Source organism: Delphinapterus leucas, chromosome 4 (assembly GCF_059928025.1).
Source record: "Delphinapterus leucas isolate spDelLeu-1000000601 "Yukka" chromosome 4, BTC_Dleu_Yukka2, whole genome shotgun sequence".
In the NCBI taxonomy this organism is placed as follows: domain Eukaryota; kingdom Metazoa; phylum Chordata; class Mammalia; order Artiodactyla; family Monodontidae; genus Delphinapterus; species Delphinapterus leucas.
The window spans coordinates 78011530-78037041 of NC_143132.1; the positions used below are offsets into that span (position 1 = coordinate 78011530).

Consider the following 25512-nt stretch of genomic DNA (forward strand, 5'->3'; position numbering starts at 1 on the left):
GAAAACACAGATAGCTGGAGGCCTGGAGTTTATATACTCCTTGGAGAGCCCTTTACCAATGATGATAGGTACAGGATTATGAAACTCAAGCTCTCTGGCCTCAGTTTGGGACCTCTCTGAGGCAACTTGATATTCGAGAGTTCAACTTCAAGTTCAAGCTGAAGTTGCTCAGTCCAGGACTTTGCTTGACACGGTACCCTTGCCTGGTTGGCATTCTCTTCATCCCTGTCCTGTTTCCTGGACTCTCTTACTATTTTCTGTTGGAACACTTTGTCAATAAATCACTTGTACATTATGAATTTTTGTTTCTGGGTCTGATGGTAGAGAGTCTAATCTAACATAGTGAATCATCCAGTTTCTTTTAGTGCAAAAGCCGCTACTTTAGCCACACCTCAATTGCCTTTTGATAGGCATCCATGCCTTCCTCTCCATTCACATTCTTCCCAGACTCATACATGTGAAATTCCTACTTACTGGAGCCAGGGGCTAGGGAAGACTTTCTGTAAAGAAATAGCACTTTTTAGCAAAATCACCTTAGGCGTGGATAGATCTTTGCTTCGTAGAGCTCAAGCATAAATTTGACCTAACTCATTTCCTCCCCACATTCCTGGCTGGTAGACCAGGGCAGGGAGGAAAGAGGAGCTGAGTCATTACGGCTTAATTCACTTGTCTATTTCTCAACCCCTAGAGCTTGCTTTAGTTGAAGAAGCTTTCACTGGGATTAACTTTGCTGCAAAAAAGCTTTCTGGGTCTCCTTTCAAGGCAGACTTTGGCTGCACTGAAGCAGCATGAATACTTTAAGGCCTTTGAAGAATGCAGGTATTATCTAGCTCTGATGGGACTGTCTTTCCAATTGGGCCCACAGTGGTCACCGTCCTGTGTGTCATCTTCTCTGCAATAAAAATCTTCTAGGAACAGCAGTATATGGGCGTGGTGGCACAAGCTAATTTCATCAGATAACTGGGAGAGGCCCTTTCCCCTGAGGCCCAGGTGCGGTTACCAACACTAGGGAGGTTTGGGAAAGAACAGACTTGTCTCTTTACCACAGAAGACCTGAGCAGTGAGGGCAGGTTGCCCTCATCGAATAACCTGGGAAGTAATTTTCACTCTCAGGATCTTGCTAGTGTACTATGGCTTAGCTCAAGTCAAACCGGAGCGTGCTTTGCACAGGAAAATCAGGGAAGCGATTAGGAAGGTTTTTACCGTGGAGTGATGGAAAGAGTTTTGCTGTGGCTGTGGGGAAGCACCTGGGAAGTCACTCCAGATGATCACTGGCTGGCTGTGAGACCTTAGGAGACTGACTTGAATTACCTGGGCAACAGTATCCTCATAAGCTCACCATTGCCAGTACACTATGATTTTGTCATTTTCTCAGTAGTATCTGGTGTTTCTATGGACATCAAATGATTCCTGTATCAGCCAGCCTCAGCACACAAGACTTCCGGGGAAGGGCCCAGGGAGCCAGACGGAACCCCCGCCAAAGTGGCTGATGCAACCCGACACCTGACGTTGCCGCAACACCCGAGAGATTACCAAAAAAGGGCTGCTTCACACAGCAAGCACCTCCCCTGAGCCCACCCCTATACATTTTGTTCGCGCCCACACCCGGGCGCGACTTCTCTGGCCCCTTTCTCTCAGACCAGTGAACCTCGCCCGGGAGCGTTCCCAAATAAAGCTTGTTTAAGCTCTCCTCCGTTTCTTGGTGCCGTTCCTTACATGGACCACTCCCCAAAAGGCGTTGACCCCAAGGCACTAGAGCGTTCCTGCTCATCACCCCATAACCTGTAAAGTGTTAAAACTGCAAGTTACTCCCGAGGCAACTGAGAAATTTTCTGAATGTCCCAAAGGGTGGCTAACCCCACTAGCAATTATTAAATGGTTAAGCTGTAAAGTACCAAGTGAACAGACTTTTTCTAAACTTCTGTAATCCTTTCAGAAAAAAGAAAAAAAAAAAAAAGCCCTGAAGAAGATGCAGTGGTCTCTTTTTCCTGGTCATATACAAATGTGACACTGCAGGTCTGCAGGTTCCCGTTCAGGTCCCCAGGCTAATGAAACCACCTGTTAACTGGCTTCCTATATTGTCATGCCTTGATCGTTTCGCTTGAGATGTTTACCACACAAGATAGTCCAAATGCTGCTTCTTTTCTGACATTGCCTCAGATATCTCCAATCAAAAGTGTTTCTTTTTTTGCTAGATTCTCCTAAGTAGTTCATACCACAATCTCACTCTGAAAATTCTTATAGATATTTGTTTATGCTTCTGTATCTTCCACTACTTTCTCTCCAAACTCTAGACTATATGCAACTAAAGGGCAAGGGGCAGGTCTTATTCACATCTATCCTGCTCCTAAAGACACCTCATAGAGTCTGGAACACATTGAAAATATATGTATTTCCAAGTTCAGTAGCATTGCCGCATATTTTATTCAGTCATTTTAGAAGAGGCAGCAAGGTGCAGAGGAAAGAACAGAGATTTTAGAGTACAAAAAGCAGTGTTTCAATCATGGTCTTTCTACTTACTCTCTGCATGGTCTTGGTCAAATTATTTCCAATATTCAAAGCTCTGTTTCCTCATCTGTAACATGGCAATACCATCACTGACTTTACAGGACTGTATGAGGGTAGAGAGTCTGGAGGTAAAAATAGACCTCAATAAGCGGTAGCAGCTCATATGATCATGTTTATGATTATTATGTGTCTATGAAATATACATATCTGTACTATGGAAAGCGACATAAAAATTAACTGGATCTAAATTTGTGATACAGAATGTTTTTAGCCCAAGGTAACGGGGGAAGTAACGGAGAAAGATATATAGACCTGCAGATGGAAGATAAAGGGGACTTTAACTTTGTTGGAATGGTTGACATGTACACACACACATACATACGTATAGGTTTGTAGTAAATTTGAAAAAATGTTAACAATCATACTTTCTGGGGTGTAAGTACATGAATATGTATCACACTATTTTTTAAACCTGGCTATACAGATCTTCCTTGACTCACAAAAGGGTTACGTCCTAATAAACCCATCATAAGTTGAAAATAGCGTAAGCTGAAAATGCATTCAATACAACTAACCGACCTAACATAGCTTAGCTTCACCTGCCTTAAACATGCTCAGAACACTTAGCCTGATTTGGGCAAAATCATCTAACACATAGCCTACTTTATAATAAAGTGTTGAATACCTCGTAATTTGTTGAATACTGAACTGAAAGTGAAAAAAAGAATGGTTGTGTGGGTACAGAATGGTTGTCAGTGTATGGGTTGTTTATTCTGTTGATCATGTGGCTGATTGAGAGCTGTGGCTCATTGCTGTTGTCCAGAATCAAGAGAGAGTATTGAACCACATATCACTAGCTTGGGTCAAAGGTCACTATTCAAATTCCGAAGTATGGTTTCTACTGAATGCATATCACTTTCACACCATCAAAAAGTCAAAAAACTGTTAAGTCAAACCATCATTAAATCAGGGACCATCTGTATTTTTTAAAGTGCAAATTCTGTGTATACTAAAAACCTCTGTACACATTAAAGGGCTTAAAGTATTCTTTGCTGACACTAAATCATTTTTTTCCTTAATAGGAAGCATGTCTAGCAAGCCAATGGCCAATCAAGGAGAAGCTGGAGTACATGTTAGTGGAGCTTCAGACTCCAGGAGGAAATCCAGGTGAAGATGGAAAGAGCAGGTTAGATTTCTAATCCAAGAAGTTTTTTCCCAGCTAGAAATTGAGTCACCCCATTGTCACAGCTCTTTTCCTTCTATAATTGAAACTGAACCACAGTTAACGCCCATATAGTGTGATTGAAAAGGTAACCTTTAAGGAAAAAGTTATATATGCATATGAAGATAAATTTTAAATATCCTTTCTAATATCTCCTTACCATTCTAGTTCCTTACACGGAAAGCCATTCAGAGAAAGCAAAACATATTACCTGCTTTTCTTTCTTGCACAGTGTTTATAACTTAGAAAATAATCTATCAAACTTTTATTAAACACTTCCTATGTTTTAAGCACTTTATTTAGGAGTTGGGATAGAAAATTTAATATTAAATGGCCACTATGCAGGAGGAACTTTCAAGAGATATATGATCATGAAATGGAAAACACAGAGCACACTGTGGTAACATGAATAAAAGAAGAGGATGTATACAAACAATTTAACAACCCATACAGAACGAGCACAGGCCACTCAGAAGGTACACACTGACCAGAATGGATGCCTATCCTAAAATTAATGTTTAGGGTTCTAAGGCAAGAATGATCTTTCTATCTTTCTTGTGTCAAGAAGTACCTGGAGAGGGGGGACCTTAAAGATGGCAGAGGAATAAGATGTGGACATCACCTTCCTCCCCAGAAATACATCAGAAATACATCTACATGTGGAACAACTCATACAGAACACCTGCTGAATGCTGGCAGAAGACCTCAGACTTCCCAAAAGGCAAGAAACTACCCATGTACCCGGGTAGGGCAAAAGAAAAAAGAAAAAAACAGAGACAAAAGGATAGGGACAGGACCTGCACCTCGGGAGGGAGCTGTGAAGGAGGAAAAGTTTCCACACACTAGGAAGCCCCTTCACTGGTGGAGACAGGGGGTGGGCGGGGGGGAAGCTTCAGAGCCACGGAGGAGACAGCGGCAACAGGGGTGCAGAGGGAAAAGCGGAGAGGTTCCCACACAGAGGATTGGTGCCGACCAGCACTCACCAGCCTGAGAGGCTTGTCTGCTCACCCGCCAGGGCGGGTGGGGGCTGGGAGCTGAGGCGAGCTCGGGCTTCGGAGGTCAGATCCCGGGGAGAGGACTGGGGTTGGCTGCGTGAACATAGCCTGAAGGGGGCTAGTGCACCATAGCTAGCCGGGAGGGAGTCCGGGAAAAGGTCTGGAACTGCCTAAGGGTCAAGAGATCATGTTTTGGGGTGCGTGAGGAGAGGGGATTCAGAGCACTGCCTAAATGAGCTCCAGAGACAGGCGCGAGCCACAGCTATCAGTGTGGACCCCAGAGATGGGCATGAGACGCTAAGGCTGCTATTGCAGCCACCAAGAAGCCTCTGTGCGAGCACGGGTCACCGTCCACACCTCCCCTCCTGGGAGCCTGTGCAGCCCGCCACTGCCAGGGTCCCGTGATCCAGGGACAACTTCCCCGGGAGAACACAGGGTGCGCCTCAGGCTGTTGCAATGTCATGTTGGCCTCTGCCGCCGCAGGCTCGCCTCGCATTCCATACCCCTCCCTCCCCACCCCACCACGGCCTGAGTGAGCCAGAACCCCCTAAACAGCTGCTGCTTTAACCCCTTCCTGTCTGGGCGACTGAGGGCTAAGCGTTGCCTGAGGGCAACCTACGTGCAGAGGCGGGGCCAAAACCAAAGCTGAACCCCTGGAGCTGTGCGAACAAAGAACAGAAAGGGAAATCTCTCCCAGCAGCCTCAGGAGCAGTGGATTAAATCCCCACGACCAACTTGATGTATCCTGAATCTGTGGAATACCTGAATAGACAATGAATCATCCCAAAATTGAGGAGGTGGACTTTGGGAGCAACTGTAGACTTGGGGTATGTGACTGACTTGTTTCTGATTTTTTTTTTTTTTTTTTTTTTTTGCGGTACACGGACCTCTCACTGTTGTGGCCTCTCCTGTTGCGGAGCACAGGCTCCGGACGCGCAGCTCCAGGCTCACAGGCCCAGCCGCTCCGCGGCATGTGGGATCTTCCCGGACCGGGGCACGAACCTGCGTCCCCTGCATCGGCAGGCGGACTCTCAACCACTGCGCCACCAGGGAAGCCCTGTTTCTGATTTTTAAGTTTATCTTAGTATAATTTTTAGCTCTTTTTATTATTGGTGGATTTGTTTATTGGTTTGCTTGCTCTCTTCTTTTTGTTTTAAATTACTTAAATTTTTTTTATTTTAATAATTTTTTAATTTTAATAATTTTATTCTTTTTATTATTTATGTATTTCTTTTTCTTTCTTTTTCTCTCCCTTTTCTTCTGAGCCATGTGGCTGACAGTGTCTTGGTGCTCTGGCCTGGTGTCAGGACTGAACCTCTGAGATGGGAGACCCGAGTTCTGGACATTGGACCACCAGAGACATCCCAGCCCCACAGAATATCAGTCGGCAAGAGCTCTCGCAAAGATCTCCATCTCAACACTAAGACCCAGCTCCACTCAACAACCAGCAAGCTCCAGTGCTGGATGCCCCATGCCAAACAACTAGCAAGAGAGGAACATAACCCCACCCATTAGCAGAGAGGCTGACTAAAATAATACTAAGTTCGCAGACACCCCAAAACACACCAGACATGGCCCAGCCCACCACAAAGACAAGATCCAGCCCCACCCACCAGAACACAGGCACCAGTCCCCTCCACCAGGAAGCCTACACAAGCCACTGAACCAACTTTACTGACTGGGGCAGACACCCAAAACAATAGGAACTACGAACCTGCAGCCTACGAAAAGGAGACCCCAAACACAGTAAGTTAAGCAAAATGAGAAGACAGAGAAGTATGCAGCAGATGAAGGAACAAGGTAAAAACCCACCAGACCAAGCAAATGAAGAGGAAATAGGCAGTCTACCTGAAAAAGAATTCAGAGTAATGATAGTAAAGATGATCCAAAATCATGGAAGTAGAATGGAGAAAATACAAGAAATGTTTAAAAAGGACCTAGAAGAACTAAAGAGCAAACAAACAATGATGAACAACACAATAAATGAAATCAAAAATTCTCTAGAAGGGATCAATAGCAGAATAACTGAGGCAAAAGAACGGATAAGTGACCTGGAAGATAAAATAGCGGAAATAACTACCACAGAGCAGAATAAAGAAAGAAGAATGAAAAGAATTGAGGACAGTCTCAGAGACATCTGGGACAACATTAAATGCAGCAACATTCAAATTATACAGTTCCCAGAAGAAAAAAAGAAAAAGAAAGGGTCTGAGAAAATATTTGAAGAGGTTATAGTTGAAAACTTCCCTAACACGGGAAAGGAAATAGTCAGTCAAGTCCAGGAAGCACAGAGAGTCCCATACAGGATAAATCCAAGGAGAAACATGTCAAGACATATATTAATCAAACTATCAAAAATTAAATACAAAGAAAAAATATTAAAAGTAGCAAGGGAAAAGCAACAAATAACATACAAGGGAATTCCCATAAGGTTAACAGCTGATCTTTCAGCAGAAACTCTGCAGGCCAGAAGGGAGTGGCAGGACATACTTAAAGTGATGAAAGGGGAAAACCTACCACAAAGATTACTCTACCCAGCAAAGATATCATTCAGATTCAATGCAGAAATTAAAACCTTCACAGACAAGCAAAAGCTCAGAGGATTCAGCACCGCAAAACCAGCTTTAAAACAAATCCTGAAGGAAATTTTCTAGGCAAGAAATACAAGAGGAGGAAAACACCTACAATAACAAACCCAAAACAATTAAGAAAATCGGAATAGGAACATACATATCAATAATTACCTTAAATGTAAATGGATTAAATGCTTCAACCAAAAGACATAGCCTGGCTGAATGAATACAAAAATAAGACCCGTGTATATGCTGTCTAGAAAAGACCCACTTCAGACCTAGGGACACATACAGACTGAAAGTGAGGGGATGGAAAAAGATATTCCATGCAAATGGAAATCAGAAGAAAGCTAGAGTAGCAATATTCATACCAGACAAAATAGTCTTTAAAATAAAGACTATTACAAGAACCAAGGAAGGACACTACATAATGATCAAGGCATCAATCCAAGCAGAAGATATAACAATTGCAAATATTTATGCACCCAACATGGGAGCACCTCAATATATAAGGCAAATGCTAACAGCCATAGGGGAAATTAACAATAACACAATAATAGTAGGGAACTTTAACACCCCACTTTCACCAATGGACAGATCATCCAAAATGAAAATAAATAAGGAAACACAAGCTTTAAATGACACATTAAACAAGATGGACTTAATTGATATTTATAGGACATTCCATCCTAAAACCACAGAATACATTTTCTTCTCAAGTGCTCATGGAACATTCACCAGAATAGATCATATCTTGGGTCACAAATCAAGCCTTGGTAAATTTAAGGAAACTGAAATCATATCAAGTATCTTTTCTGACCACAATGCTATGAGACTAGATATCAGTGAGAGGAAAAAAACTGTAAAAAATACCAACACATAGAGGCTAAACAATACACTACTAAATAACAAAGAGATCACTGAAGAAATCAAAGCGGAAATCAAAAAAGACCTAAAAACAAATGACAATGAAAACACGATGACCCAAAACCTATGGGGTGCAACAAAAGCAGTTCTAAGAGGGACATTTATAGCAATACAATCCTACCTCAAAAACAAGAAAAACCTCAAATAAGCAACCTAAAGCAACTAGAGAAAAAAGATAAACAACGAAAAAAAACTCCCAAAGTTAGCAGAAGGAAGGAAATCATAAAGATCAGATCAGAAATAAAAGAAAAGGAAAATGAAGGAAACAATAGCAAAGATCAATAAAACTAAAAGCTGGTTCTCTAAGAAGATAAACAAAATTGATAAACCATTAGCCAGACTCATCAAGAAAAAAAGGGAGAAGACTCAAATCAATAGAATTAGAAATGAAAAAGGAGAAGTAACAACTGACACTGCAGAAATACAAAGGGTCATGAGAGATTACTACAAGCAACTATATGCCAATAAAATGGACAACCTGGAAGAAATGTACATATTCTTAGAAAAGCATAACCTTCCAAGACTGAACCAGGAAGAAATAGAAATTATAAACAGACCAAGCACAAGCACTGAAATTGAAACTGTGTTTAAAACTCCTCTGACAAACAAAAGTCCAGAACCAGATGGCTTCACATGTGAATTTTATCAAACATTTAGAGAAGAGCTAACACCTATCCTTCTCAAACTCTTCCAAAACATAGCAGAGGGAGGAACACTCCTAAAGTAGTTCTACGAGGCCACCATCACCCTGATACCCAAATCAGACAAAGATGTCAAAAAGAAAGAAAACTACAGGCCAATATCACTGAAGAACATAGACGCAAAAATCCTCAACAAAAAACTAGCAAACAGAATCCAACAGCACATTAAAAGGATCATACACCATGATCAAGTGGGGTTTATCCCAGGAATGCAAGGATTCTTCAATATACACAAATCAATCAATGTGATACACCATATTAACAAATTGAAGGATAAAAACCACACGATAATCTCAATACACGCAGAAAAAGCTTTCAACAAAATTCAACACCCATTTATGATAAAAACCTTCCAGAAAGTAGGCATAGAGGGAACTTACCTCAACATAATAAAGGCCGTATACGACAAACCCACAGCCAATATCGTTCTCAATGGTGAAAAACTGAAACCATTTCCAGTAAGATCAGGAACAAGACAAGGTTGCCCACTCTCACCACTATTATTCAACATAGTTTTCGAAGTTTTAGCCACAGAAATCAGAGAAGAAAAAGAAATAAAAGGAATCCAAAACAGAAAAGAAGAAGTAAAACTGTGACTGTTTGCAGATGGCATGATACTATACATAGAGAACCCGAAAGATGCTACCAAAAAACTATTAGAGCTAATCAATGAATTTGGTAAAGTAGCAGGATACAAAATTAATGCAAAGAAATCTCTTGCATTCCTATACACTAAGGATGAAAAATCTGAAAGAGAAATTAAGGAAAAACTCCCATTTACCATTGCAATGAAAAGAATAAATAGGAATAAACCTACCTTAGGAGACCAACGACCTGTATGCAGAAAACTATAAGACCCTGATGAAAGAAGTTAAAGATGATACCAACAGATGGAGAGATATACCATGTCCTTGGATTGGAAGAATCAACAATGTGAAAATGACTCTACTACCTAAAGCAATCTACAGATTCAATGCAATCCCTATCAAACTACCACTGGCATTTTTCACAGAACTAGAACAAAAAATTTCACAATTTGTATGCAAACACAAAAGACCCTGAATAGCGGAAGCAATCTTGAGAAAGAAAAATGGAGATGGAGGAATCAGGCTCCCTGATATCAGACTATACTACAAAGCAACAGTAATCAAGACAATAAGGTACTGGCCCAAAAACAGAAATATAGATCAATGGAACAGTATAGAAAGCCCAGAGATAAACCCATGCACATGTGGTCGCCTTATCTTTGACAAAGGAGGCAAGAATATACAATGGAAAAAGACAGCCTCTTCAATAAGTGGTGCTGGGAAAACTGGACAGCTACATGTAAAAGAATGAAATTAGAACACTCCCTAACACCATACATGATAATAAACTCAAAATGGATTAAAGACCTAAATGTAAGGCCTGACACTATAAAACTCTTAGAGGAAAACATAGGCAGAACACTCTATGACTTAAATTACAGCAAGATCATTTTGAACCATGTCCTAGAGAAATGGAAGTAAAAATAAACAAATTGGACCTAATGAAAGTTAAAAGCTTTTGCACAGCAAAGGAAACCATAAACAAGACGAAAAGATAACCCTCAGAATGGGAAAAAATATTTGCAAATGAAGCAACTGACAAAGGATTAATCTCCAAAATATACAAGCAGCTCATGCAGCTCAATATCAAAAATACCAAAAAATCCTATCTAAAAATGGGCAGAAGACCTAAACAGACATTTCTCCAAAGGAGATACACAGATTGCCAAGAAACACACGAAAGGATGCTTAACATCACTAATCATTAGAGAAATGCAAATCAAAACTCCAATGAGGTATCACCTCACACTGGTCAGAATGGCCATCATCAAAAAATCGATAAATGCTGGGGAGGGTGTGGAGAAAAGGGAACCCTCTTGCACTGTTGGTGGGAATGTAAATTGATACAGCCACTATGGAGCACAGTATGGAGGTTCCTTAAAAAACTAAAAATAGAACTACCATACGACCCAGCAATCCCACTATGCGGCATATACCAAGAGAAAACCATAATTCAAAAAGAGTCATGTACCACAATGTTCACTGCAGCAGTATTTACAATAGCCAGGACATGGAAGCAACCTAAGTGTCCATCGACAGATGAATGGATAAAGAAGATGTGGCACATATATACAATGGAATATTACTCAGCCATAAAAGGAAAAGAAACTGAGTTATTTGGAGTGAAGTGGATGGACCTAGAGTCTGTCATACAGATTGAAGCAAGTCAGAAAGAGGAAGACAAATATTGTATGCTAACACATATGTATGGAGTCTAACAAAAAATGGTTCTCTTGAACCTAAGGGCAGGAAAGGAATAAAGACGCAGACGTAGAGAATGGACTTGAGGACACGGGGAGGGGGAAGGGTAATATGGGATGAAGTGAGAGAGTGGCATGGACATATATGCACTACCAAATGTAGAATAGACAGCTAGTGGGAAACAGCCACATAGCACAGGGAGATCAGCTTGGTGCTTTGTGACCACCTAGAGGGGTGGGATAGGTAGTGTGGGAGGGAGATCTAAGAGAGAGGAGATATGGGGATATATGTATACGTATAGCTGATTCACTTTGTTATACAGCAGAAACTAACACGCCATTGTAAAGCAATTATACTCCAATAAAAATGTTAAAAAAAATAAAGACCTATAAGGCTATTAAAAAAAAAGTACCTGTTTTTTTTAAAAGGCATTTTTGACAGATAGGTAGTGTAATTGGAAATATATTTGCTTTGTTTTCTGTTTTCTTTTCCATTTTTTCTCCCAGAGGATAAGGGAAGTATTGTTTATGTTCTACATCACAACAATTAAAATGCTGTTTTAGCGTTCAGAAACAACCCCCGGCCAAAAAAGAAAAATCAAACTGAATAGCAGAAGTCCTCCATACTGTATCATGGACACAGGAATGCAACTAAGTGCTATAGAGTCATTTCCATGATGGATAATCAAGGAAACCTTGTTGGGGAGGTGATGCTTGATTTAATACTTGAAAGATAGTTAGCCCTAGATGTAGGCTGAGATGCGTGAGGGAGGGCTCAAGACATTCTGTTGGAGAGAATAGCATAGCAGTGCACGGAAGTATGAAGATTCAAGGATTGTTTGTTCATTCTACAAAGTTATTGAGTGACTGCTGTATTAGGATTCATCAGTGAACAATGCAAAGAACCCTGCCTAGTGAAGATTACATTCTAGCAGAGAATGTTGGATACTTAAGCTTGGTTGGATGACATTAGACTTAAAGAATAAACCAGTGACAGACTGTAGATGGACTTTATCTGTTGGTAATGGCCAGCAATTGAAGGGTTATCCCTCCAACTGGGGTCTGGGTTCATTGAATATAATCTGTGGATGATAGATTCCGAAACTGCCTGGCATAAGACCACAGGCTTCAGCTTCCTGGATCTGTAGGAGTTAAGCCCAAGGGGAGTGACCCACTGAAAAATTACTTGCTTATTTAGAGATATGGAGAAAAGCTTTGAACTAGGATGGAAAGACTTGGTGTGACCTCTGATTCTACCACAAAGTAGCTTTGTGAACCTGGGCATGTGTATAACTTCTCAGAAGCTCAGCTTTCTCAACCATAAACTATAGCGGATAATATTCGCTCTGCCTATTTTGCAGGATTGTGGAAGTCAAAAGAGATCATTTATATGAAATTTCTTAGAAAAGTTTGTATTAATGTATGTGAAAAATAGAAAGATTTAATACTTATTTTTGCAATGAATCTAAATCATAAGGACTTTCACCAGATTTTCTTTAGCTTTGTTTTTCTTGGTAATATTTCTGTATGTGTATGAATAATCTAGAACACTTCTATTGCCACTTCTTTTCCCTTGTGTTGACCTTGTCTCTTCTATTTCCTGAGAGATTAGAAAAGGGTGTCTCAGCTGCGAAAAGCATGGTATGAGGGGTTATTGTCATGGAAAATACCTCTAGCTATTGCACAAATCTTTGTTTTTATCCCAGCGATTCCCATTAGCACCTCCCACGGATTTTTCCTAAACAGTATTAATTTTTATGGTCTCTTAATTTTAGCTATGTAATGTCAGGATGTAGTCAAGTCCTCGTTATCTTTCTCAAATGGTGGGTTACCTCGTGGAGAACTATATGTGTCTAGAATACTAATGATAGAAGAAAACTTAGAGCTCTGTACTTTCTTAGAGATGGGAATGACTGAGACTGCCGTGTCTTGTCCAAGGATTCCTGTGAGTTCATAGCAGAAGGAGCATCAGAACCCAGGCTCTGGACTCTCCTGTCTGTGTTGTCCCTACTCCCTGTAGTACAGCTCCTCCCATTTCTATCTCTATTATCTCTTCATCATCCCAGACTGGGATTTATGTGATGTCTCTGAACATGAATGGAGAAAAAACGCCTAGTGCTTTCCTTACAAAATGTGGAGGATCTTTCTCAGAGAAAACCCTTTGCCAAACTTAGAAATTCAGACTAGGAGCCTTAACCTGGCAGGTGCTCAGGACTCACCTATGACAGAGCTAGAGACGTTTTCTATTGAAAATATAAAATAAAATTGATACATAGAGACAATTCACCACGCTTAGGCTTTAAAAAAATACTTGGCAGGCATTAACAGAGTAATGAGGGATCACAACTACCCCATTTTACACATAAGGAAAATCGGGCAGAGAAGTTAAATAATTTTTTCAAGGTCACCAGGTGATGAGTAGTGAAGTCAAGATGAGAATATAGGGGTCAGACTGCAGAGCCTAGCTGTCATTCACCCTTCCATTCAACACATATTCCGTGTACACACTCTTCAGTGCAGAACACTGATTTTTAAAATCTATCTATTTATTTATTATTGAACAGGTAATATAGGCACATGGTACAAAATTCTAGAATACAAAGTTATATACAATGAAAAGTATATTTCTCTCCTCCCATGCTCTTTTCCGGCCACTCCACACTCCTTCTCAAAGGCAAACACCATTACCAGTTTGTTTCTTTCTTTTTTTGGCCGTGCCACTTGACCTGCAGGATCTTAGTTTCTCAACTAGGAATTGAACCCAGGCCCGGGGCCCTGGCAGAGAAAGTGCCGAGTCCTAAACACTGGACCACCAGAGAATTCCATTACCAGTTTTTTATGGACTCCTTTAATAGTTGTCCGTGAACGTGGGTGTGTGTATACATATACGTGCCTACACGTATATATCTGTGTATATACATATAACATACATACATACATAATATTACACACAATCTTCTATACCTTGCTTTTTTCACATAAGTTATTCTTGTAAATTTTTACACATAGATACATATATATCTGCCTCATTCTTTATCCCCCTAACATTTCTTTTATATATATATATAGTTGTTGTTGTTGTTGTTAGTTTCTGCTTTATAATGAAGTGAATCCAGAACACTGATTTCTTGATAGCGTGAGAGATGTTATCCAAAACTGGTCAAGGAGAACCTAGGTTTTCCATTGCTAGATAGGCAATGGAACTGGCTACATATTTTTTCCTTAAAAAGAAATTTTGTGTAAGCAGAAATGTTCATTCTTTATCCAAGCACCACAGTGTGTCTTTGCATTCAAAAACAAATTAAAAAAACAAAAACCCAAAAGAGCCAACCAAGTGGCAGAGGCAGCAAGGCCTGCTTTGCATAGCCCTGAGAACATCGAAGTCATAACTGGTTCTAATACCCCTATTATATGAATTACAGAGAGTGCTTCAGGTCAGGAGTCTTTATGGCTAAACAAAAGCATGGGGGTGGGAAAACAGTAAAGCAAATAGAGAGCTAGAGAAAGATCGACTTGTAAGCAGCATCCAAAATTATTAATTGCCATGTTCTATTGAGAGGGAGAAAAACGAAAAGAATAAGAACAAGAGCAAGGGCCTTGCTGTGGTATGGAAAAGAGACCTTTTTGAAGTAGACACTGGGTTGTGTTGCACTGAAAGTGGGAAGGGAAGGTTCTTCCTTGCTATTGGCTAGTTGGATGCAGCCCTGCTGTGAGATGCTGGACAGTCCTATTTCCTGCCTGGACATCAGTTTCCTACTCCATAAAATGAGGAACTTAGACTAGACGATTCCTAAGCTCTTTTTGGACTCCACTTCTAAGATCATAGTGCTGTGTCCTTCTCAACCATGAATTTCCCACAGTGCCTTGCACAGATCAGAAACTATCAAGGGTAGCTGAGCAACCCCTTGGACAGGAAGCACAAAGGGAGTCTTCATAGCACCAAAGCCTACATGCTACCTCTGTGCAGATCTTTGTTGAGCTCAGCCTACCTTTTCAGATTCTCACACCTTAACGGAGTTTACTATCTCTGTTTTCTCACCAGGAATGCACCGACCCATTCAACACAAGGAGGAGAGCCTGGTATTGCATAAGAGTACCATGGAAATCATTGGAGCCGGGTTCATAAGAAAATAGGCTTTCAGCCAAGAGACAGGGGAGTGTTTTCCTCAGGGAAGGAAAGAATGCATTACAATCAGGGGAGAGAGGCAGACATTCACACCCCTGCTACCCTCATCCAGGGAGGTCAAAGTGTTACAGAGGCTGTGATGATGAGCAAAGACTGTGGTATTGTACCCCAGGACAAGAAGTAATGAGGCTAAGGAGATGAAAGATGGAGAGGAGAGGCAGCCAAGCTATGTTCTGTACTCATGGATAGGATATTATAAGAGGGAAGAAGAAGGGCAGTATCTAAGAAGACAAAACACCCATTGATTGCCAAATCCTGATTGAATACCAGCCAACCATGGGACATTATGATGCCTTCTGCTGGGCCTGGGTGAGACTACTCTTAGATGTGACTCCTTGCCCTGCATGTGACTCTTGAAGGTATCACGAGTCTGAGGGTGAGGGTCAATAGGAATGAAGTGTCAGGCCACTATCTCCAAGGAATGGCTTGGAACACCTGGCCATGTGCAAATAACCCTGGTGCCCTATCCATTGTAGAGGGAATTACCACTCACCTAGGAACATCAGGTTTGAGTGGAGAATGGAACACGATGTGGGTGTCTCCAGTAGGAAGGAAGAGAGGGGAACAGGCAGGGAAATAGGAATGTTCCAAAAACAACATTCACAGCATTTTGCTGAAAGTTTGTGCCGCTTACAAGTACATCACTTAAGGTAAAACACCTCCAGGTCTCTGAAGAAGCAAAAGGCAAGAAGGGAAAAGGACACTGAGATGCCCCTATCTTAAAAGTAGTAAAAGAAAAAAACAAAAAAACATGTGCACTCAAATCCACACACCCACACACCTCTCAGTGGCCTGAGAATAGTATTGAACTTAGAAATCTTTTTCCAAGGGCTTGGTTTCTCCTGCCTGGGCGAGATTCACAAAAATGGATTTCCAAGAACATTCTTTTATAACCTTCCTGTTGGGTATTTATGAATACCAAAATTTGCTATAATATACCAAATATAATATACCTTGATGCCACTGTAATTCTAGAACTCTTGAGAGCAAACATTCTGAACATATCCAAAACGTATTTGGCAGGAGGCCCTGTGGAATGATACAGCAGAATTTCTATTCATTTCACAGCCCAGAATCTGGCAATGGGTTGATCTTTGTCTTCTTTCTCCTTAAACTCTCATTTAAAATTCCAGCTTTTCTGTACCCTAGACATAGTGAGTGCTTTCAAGTACTTTCTCTAATTTTTACTCATTAATGGAGCAGAGTAGTATTAGGAAGGTATTGGTAAGTTGGAAAAAAAATTGAATACAGCTAATGCGAACTTAGCTAAAATATGGTAGGGCAGAATGATCAACTTGTAAAAGACAGTACCTAGAGTTTAGGAATATGAAACCAATATTCAAAATCATCATAACTTCTTTTACAGATAAAATGGTGGTACTCCCCAAATCATAGAGCAAATGCCAGATGAATTAAACTTCCATAAAATTCTTCATTTACTATATATGGTTCTGTAAGCCAAGCTCTCTTTGCTAGAAATTTCTTCTCATCTTTTGGCCCACTGTATCTAAATTTTACTCGAATTACAAAATGCTGTCCCTCCAAGATCCAAGGCCTAGAATTCTGATCAGAATCACAAAAGAGAAATTTACCTGCCAGTACTTGCCACTCACTTAGCACGTAGGTTCAGGATCAGTGTGAGGAGTTACAAATCTCATAAATTTCAAGCACACACCCAACACTGACTCTAAAGCAGCCAAAAATAAATACATTTTTAAAAAAATAATAAAAATAAAAAATAAGAGCACAACTTTAATGAACCACTATTATCTGAAAATGTATATGTATTATACATATATTATATATATATACATATATACCCATACACACATTTGTTGAGTTTTCACACTGTAATTTGTCTTAAAACTACAACCTCATACCTATATTGGCGGAGCTGCTTTATGCCATCCTTCAGCTCTCTCCTAAAGGAAATTACTGAAATAGTAACAAGTTAGGGGTTCACACTCCTCATTTTACAGATGCTGAAACTGTGGTGCAGAAAATTAAGCATCGGGCCGCAGTCATCAGACTTCGGTCCGTTGTTCTCTCCACTCTCTCTTTGTATCTCCATGAAAATCTATACATGTGCATAACCATTTTTGGAATGAGTCTGAAGCACCAGAAAAAAAAAAAAAGCCTTGAATTCAGAAAAATAATAATAAACTAATAATAAATACTAAGGCCTTTATAGTTACAAAGAGGATGCTGGGAAATCTATACTCAAGGCTGGACGTATCCTATGTTCAGTTTACCTAGTAAGAGGACTGTGGAATATGAAAAGAGAAAGAATTGTTGAAGGGAGAGTGAATACTGTCTCCTGCCAGTCTACGGGTGTCCTGACTCAAGATTCCTGAGTCAGGAAGGCTCCAGTGTATACCCCGCCACACACATACAATCATTTCATACTTTTATTTTGCTATCAGCAGTGTCTTGTATACCAACTATAATCCCTGGGTTACCTTCTAGAAACTTTGGACAGGGCACCAAAACACAGAAATATAGTCCCTGGATCTCAGAAGTCCTACGCAAATTTTAGATAATCCAAGCATGTTTAATCAACAGTAAGTCTTTGGTGTCCTGTATGTTTAGTTAAGTTGTTCTAATAACTAACAGTGTAACAGCAAAAAGTCATTGTCCAATATCATCTGCATCTAATTTCTTTTAAAAATATTTTAGTAACTTTATGAAGTACAGAAGTGAAGAGTGAAAAACATCGTCAGAAATTTTAATAAGAACTTAAATATAGTAAACCTAAAATTGTGTTCTTTGTTTTCATGACGTTAGAGGTATGTGTACACAAAATGAGAAATATCCTCTGAATGCAATTAACTGCTCACGAACTATCACTGCAACCTGGGAAATAACCATCCTGTATATACGGATTTCAAATACATCTCTGATATGTTCTAGCTTACCATTACTTCTGATTGTTCATCTTGTATTTGCATCATTATTTGCAATACTTAAAAATAATTATAACATTTGATGGCTTATGGTTTTGTTGAGAGAGGATGACCATATTCATTGCTCCAAAATTGCAAAATATTTTTATTTTTAAATTCATAAACACCAATTAGAATGATCAATTCAGGGAGTTAAATTTCTACATCATCTAGTTTCTTCCAATTTATCAATACCTTCAATACATACCCACCTTCAGTATTTGTCCACTCGTGAAGCATATTGGGTAAATTTTGGTGACAAGAATCATTAGAGCTAAAGAATACTGTCACATGTCCTTTTAGAAAAATAGAATTGGTCAGGCTCTTGTCCCCAAATTTACATGATGAAATTTACCTGTTTAATAATTAACTATATAAGAGTACCATATATCCTTTTTCATCCTTAGAACTATATTGCTCAACCATTGAGCCTTTTGTTTGAGAAAGTTCATCTAAGATATCATCACACAAAGACTCAGTCTGAGATTTAACTTAGACAATTCATTCCACCACCATCGCTAGAGTCCCAGGTGGCACTCTCTATAGTTATCTTCTGATTTAACAATTTTGAAACATCTTCCTCTGTCAATTTTAATCTCTTGGGCATTATGAGGAGAAAATTTTTTTTAAAATCTGAATTCTTATAAAAAAACTAAAAGCAGACTACAAAGATAAATGTCTCTCATATTATCCTATACGTTCTTGAAAGATGATGCAAAAGCTTTGAGCAACACAGTAGGAAAACTGGATAATTATACAATAGTAAATTCATTTAATCACCCTCCAGTCTTTTTACTGCATCATCTTTCTAAGCCAGTTGTCCAATAAAACTATAATGAAAGCCACTTCCATAAATTTAAGTTTTCCAGATTTAAGTAGGCACATACAATATAAAAAGAGGTAAAATTAATTTTAGTAATAGATTTTATTTAACCTGTAACATCTTTTAACACATATCTGCATCAAAATTATCAGTGAACTATTTTATATTGTTTATTTTTATTCTAAATCTCTGAAATCTAATGTGCAATCTGTACTTATAGCACTTCTCAGTTTTGAATAGCCACATTTTAAGTACTTAGTAGTCCTATATGTCTAGTAGTTACCACATTAGACAGCATAGTTTTGGACAATTCCACCATTCTTCCTTTTTGAAAATTTTAGTCTTTGGGTTCTTTGATCATTGAATTAATTGATAAGTTAGGATAAAGTAATTCCTAGAATGAGAAAAAGAGACAATGTCTCAAGATATGGGAAAACAAAATAACTAACTCTCCATACTGCACTTTAGATTTATAAAGGCCCTTTGATAATTACAATAGATACATTTTATTCTTTTTTTAAAAAGTAGTTTTGGAATTCTTAAGAACTTTCAAGTGTTCAGAGTTGAGAGAACAGACTGATGAAAAAATCAGCCAAAGACCTTAACAGACATCTCACAAAAGGGATATACAGATGAAGAATATACATATGAAAAGATACTCCACTTAGGTCATTAGGGATGTTCAAATTAAGACATCGAGATACCACTACACACCTTTTAAAATGGCCAAAATCCAGAACACTACCACCACCAAATGCTGGTGAAGATGTGGAACAGCAGGAAGTCTCATTCACTGCTGATAGGAAGGCATAGCAACCCTGGAACACAATTAGGCAGTTTCCTACAAACTTAAACATATTCTTATCATACAATCCAGCAATCACACTCTTTGGTATTTACCCAAAGGAGTAGAAAATTTATGTCCACGTGAGAACTTGCACACAGATGTTTATAGCACCTTCATTCATAACTGTCAAAACTTGGAAGCAACCAAGATGTCTTTCAATAGGAAATGAACAAATAAACTGGTTATGTCCTGAGAATAGAGTATTATTCAGTGTTAAAAAAAAATATTAAGCCATAAAGACATGGAGGAAATTTAAATGTATGTGCACTACTAAGTGAAGGAAGTCCACCTGAAAAGACTGTACACTGTGATTCTAGCTATATGACATTTTCAAAAAGGCAAAATTATGGAGACAATTTAAAAAAATTGCCGGACAGTAAAAGTTGCTGGCAGGAGTTTTTGGGAGGGAGGGATAAATAGGTGAAACACAGGATTTTTAGGGCAGTGAAACTACTCGTTATGATACCATAATGGTGGACATGTCGTTATACGTTTGTCCAAACTCATAAAATGTACAACACAAGAGTGAACCCTAATGTAAGCTGTGGACTTTGGGTGATAATGATGTATCAACATAGGTTCCTCCGTTGTAACAAATGTAGCACTCTGGAGGGGGAGGTTTGATAATGAGGGAAGCTAAGCATCTGTGGTCTCTGTATTTTTCTCTCAATTTTGCTATGAAGCCAAAACTTCTCTTAAAAAAAAGCCTTAAAGTTAAAAAATTTTGTTTCCATGCACTTCAGAAGACCTCTAAGAAAGAATAAAAGTCATGAAGTACCAATCCATACAAATGGTTAGAACTGCTCAAAAAAAAGAAAGAAATGACAATTCAGTCCAAAGTGGGACTTTGAAATGACAATTCAGTCCAAAGCCCCACTTAACAGTAGGAGGGAGGGAGAGGCGAGAGGGAAGAGATATAGGAACATATGTATATGTATAACTGATTCACTTTGTTATAACGCAGAAACTAACACACCATTGTAAAGCAATTATACTCCAAAAAAGATCTTAAAAAAAAAAAAAGTGCCTTAATAGTATATCAAGGATTAACCATTTTCACTGCTTTTTCTTTTTCTGGCAGTGATTTTATCAACCATGTCATTTTGATGGGTCTAACACCTAAATTTTAAGGAATAAGAACTGGAATCTTTTGGTACCCCTAATTGAAGCTGAAACTGCCTTGCCAATAGGAATGCATTTTTTTCATCATGTGATTACAACTATTAACAGGAAAACACATTTATATATGTAAATACCATATCTATGTTATGCTGTAAAGTTATTTATAAATCTAAGGTACTAAATTGTTTTCATGCCATCTAATGTCAGTCCATAAAAGAACAAACTTACTTCTTTAAAAAAAATCATTAAACCGTTTTGATAGAAGATATTTCATTTGCTGAATCAATATATATAATTGAAAGGTGATATTTAACACTGAGTTTAAAGGGGAACGTGCCATAGCCCACCATCTGCAGTGCTGTTCCCACATAAAATCAGGGTGATCTGCATTCCAGCCTGCAGTCCTGAGGAGGTCATTGCTGAGCTCCATGGGAAGGTCATTAAATTAGACATTAGGAATATCTGCAGTCTAGTCCCTGTTCCAAAGCACACTCATTCTGACCTCAATCAAATAACATATTAAATCTGCGAGTATCTTGTGTACCAAATGAGGTGAATATTCCTGGTCTTTAGATTGGCTAAAATAAGAAAATAATGATACTTTGTTTCAGGATTAGAAGTATCAATATTTGAATCTCTCTAATGTTTCTTTCAGTATTTTTTCCTCTACCTCAGTAAAAATAAGGCCAAAGGATAGACAGGCAGGCAGACAGACAGACGGACAAACACACACACACACCCAACACCGTTTCTCAATGCATTTTTATTGATTTTTAAATTTTATTGCATGTCCTGGCAAACATAAGTGGCTTGTGGATTTGCCTCTGGCTCACCAAAAGCCCATTACCCAAAATACCAAAAGACAAGCAACTGAAGCTTAAAAAAAAAAAAAAAAAAAAAAAAAAAGCATCACATCTATAAGAAAAACTTTTCAAAAACATTAATAAAGCATATAAAACATTTGGCATTGACTTAATTTTTTACAATTATAAAAATAATAAAAAAATGCAACCTTTTAACATTCAACATCCTGCATACTATACTTTAGGGGAATATCAAGAAAACAAAAGGTAAGTGGATTTAATGAAGTAAGTTCTAGTCTCCATTTCCATCTCTAATCAACTCCAAACAAAAATCTATCCATTCTTCAGCTAACTGTACTGAACTGAGGCCACAAGAACTCCATTAAGCCCATGCCCCCTCTGTCTGTCTTAATATTCTTTCGCCCCTCACGCTAGCTACTCATACACTCAAAAAACGTAAGTCGCCACCAGGATGTGAGGCCAGTAGTTGTGCCTCGCTTTGGCTCATGCCAAACCCATGATATACAGTGAAGGAATTTCTGAGTCCTTAGTGCCACCTGAAGAGTGCTGACATAGCTCAGAGGATGTCCTAGGTTTATTCAAACACTCCTGATAGCCCAGGAAGCCATTTGCCCTCCTAGCATTGCCAAGGCATGGCTTTCATTCTTCCCGTTAATAGGTTTTCAAACCTGCATGCTTGTTCCACGTATTAACAGTGCTTATTACCATTTATGCAAAATAAAACTTTGAAATCAAGGACTCACTCTCTTTAACATACAAAACTAAAAAATAAAAAAACAAAAACAATTTTTCCCTTCCCCCCATCTTACAGTAATGGCATTTTAAAATTTGACATTGTAGTCTTACTAAATGGTGTTTCCAGGAAAATATAAAAACAATAATAATAACAAAAAAAGTTTCAACTCTGGTTCTGGAAAACCCGGTATCCCAAGAAGAAAAAGGCAGTGAAACACAAAGTATGCATGTTCACACGCAAAACATATATACAGTTTTCAGATGAAACTCATATATATTTCTAAGCCACATTAGTCCTTTTGCACTTTAAAATAAAAATGGAAGCTTATGTGCAATGATAGCCCTTTACCAGAAGGCACGGCAGGCTTTTAGAGCTCATTAGCATATATACAAAATACTTGTTTTATAGTTTGAAAAAAAGTATTTGCTACAAAGTATGTTTCTAAAAGATGTACAGCAATATCTCCATTTACACGTTTTTTCAGAGTCTGAAGACAACTCTTCGCTTATGTGGTTCAGGCAACATCTCCAATGGAAGGCTTATCCTCTGATCTGTCAGGACATTTTTATGTGTATGCACGGTCCAAAAGACAGATGGACGGGAAACTGGGTTCTCAAAGTTACTTTCCAACAAAGTGAAACTATTATTGTTCAAAAAGAAAAGTGATATGGTGATACAACTGATGCTTTAGGAAAACTGATCTCATAATTTTATATTTTCCAAATCGCTGCTCCTATTTTAAACCTTGAAGAGAGAGAGATCAACAAGCCTCTAAATGCGGAATTTTGTAGAACATGAGGGTCATCAGAAGAAACATTTACCAAATAATACTATTTATGTTTCAAAAAGACCTCCAAGGATTTCAATTCATGGCTCACTGAGATCTCTTACTGTTTAGTGGAGATTCAATAACACTGTACAATTCCTGTTTTTCCTGGATATTCTTAATAGACATTAAAGCTTTATTGCAAGAACTAGACAGATGGCATTCATCCCAATCAAATCAACCTTAATTCTAACAAGGGGAGCAAATGTGTAATTGAGTTAATCAATCTAGCAGTGAAATTTGGTTTACAGGCATTTGTAAATGCAGCTAATGCTTTGCCAATAAATACTGAGAGTATTATCTATATTATATATAGAGTATCTGGCATTAAATATGAGGAGATGGCTGAAATACCCAGACACGTGACACCAGGTGTTATTTAACTGGCTTCCATGACGTTTTAGGAATTTCAGCCATGACTCGCATTCCCCAATCCCAACCAGAAGCAAAACAGAATATTTCCTTTCCTATGGTGAGCGATAGTGTGAACTTCATGAACTTCTTCTTGTACTTGAACGAAATCACCCCAAAGGCAACCACTATCAGTAGTAGGGATATCAGTAGCATAAAATATACCCACATAGAGAACCGTGTACATATGTATACAGTCTCACCCATGTAACAGCAAGCAGATCTAACCAAAGGTTTGATGTGGCATGTGTTTAGCATCAAAAGAACTGAAGGCACCTACACGTCACTGTCACTCACATGTCCTATCAAGATCTAGATACCTATTACCATACATGGCTGGCCTTGAGAGACGGGGTACAGAGAAGCCATCCAAAAAGTAAAAAAAAAAAAAAAGGCAATAAGTGCAACTCAATTTTTTTCCTTTAAATTACATTTTAAACAATACTCAATGCCCCCCACCCAAAAATATATACTGTATATTTATATATTTATATATATAGTCTTAGACTATAAGGGTGAAAATGCTTTATAAAAGTCAAGGAGAGACCTCTGCAGCTTAAGGAGACACCCACTGCTTTTTTGCTCACTTCTACCTAGCCATGACAATTTCAGTCCTGCAAGCAAGAGATCTGAAGGCTTAAAGCCAGAATCAGAATCAGATGCCAGGTTGTACATTAGGTAAAATGTAGCCTCTTCCTTCTCCTTCCTTTAAGAAACCTGACTGAAAAGAGGAAGGAGAGGAGCTAGGAAGAATGCTTGGCTGGTCAAACAGTGGTGCCTTGTAGTGGGGTTAGCGGGTGGGAAGACAGAAAGAGCTCGAACCGCAACGCTCATCTCACTCCCCCTCCTCCTTGATGCGCTGCTGCTTGTTGCGACGAGCATCCATGTCAAAGTTGAAGTCATTCCACTCATCGCGGGGTGGGAAGGAGATGGTCTGGCGGAGGGTGAAGCGCACAGCGTCAATTACACGCTCGCCCCGGGTCTCACTGGAGCCCACACTGACTGTGGAGGCACCACTTGGGGTCCGCAGGAGGTGGGGAGGGGACGAGAAGTCGTGGAGCTGCCGGTGGTCCAGGATGCCTTTCCAGATGGCATGTCGGAATTGCTCAGGGATTTTTAGACTTGCCAAATCCTGTGCAATAGGGAAGCAAATCAGGAAGAATTAAGACAAAGAGACAAACTGACATTTAGTCCACGCCATTCTGTCATTCCCCAATGCTTGGCTTTAACTGACCTGCATTTACTGAACTCTAAATTGGAAAATAAAATTAGCTCTTTATTAATCTTTGGCATATATGTAACCAAGCACAGATATACAGGCTTGGGGTGCCATCTCTTCTTGTAGGTAGCATTTTACTTATTCTCTATTGGTCTCAGTTTCTTCAGTGGTAAAACAGAGGTAATATTTAGATCAGAGAACACAAATCCCCAAACAAAAACGTCAGATAAAGGAAACTTCCAACTCTCAAATCTACCTCGCTCTAATCACTGGAAGAAAGATATTAATGGAATGCCACCACTTCTCAAATGAGGAGATGGGAACAAAAGATTGCCAACAGATATTGAACACTTTCGACGTGCC

At 39.1% G+C, this 25512-nt stretch overlaps 1 protein-coding gene and 1 pseudogene across 9 annotated transcripts in view; both read right to left on the reverse strand.

The window, feature by feature from the left end:
* LOC149749362 (TP53-regulated inhibitor of apoptosis 1 pseudogene) overlaps positions 1–21785 on the reverse strand; it is a 40339-nt pseudogene extending 18554 nt beyond the window's left edge.
* A 92-nt stretch (positions 21786–21877) lies between these two features.
* TP63 (tumor protein p63) overlaps positions 21878–25512 on the reverse strand; it is a 100426-nt gene continuing 96791 nt past the window's right edge. For 8 of the 9 annotated variants that reach the window (XM_089910689.1, XM_030760860.2, XM_022569664.2 and 5 more), the window contains one exon: positions 21878–25062. In XM_089910689.1, coding sequence (XP_089766815.1) covers positions 24766–25062 — 297 coding nt within the window. In that variant the 3' untranslated portion in view covers positions 21878–24765. The remainder of the gene's footprint in view (positions 25063–25512) is intronic. The other variant, XM_089910693.1, reaches the window with a different exon arrangement.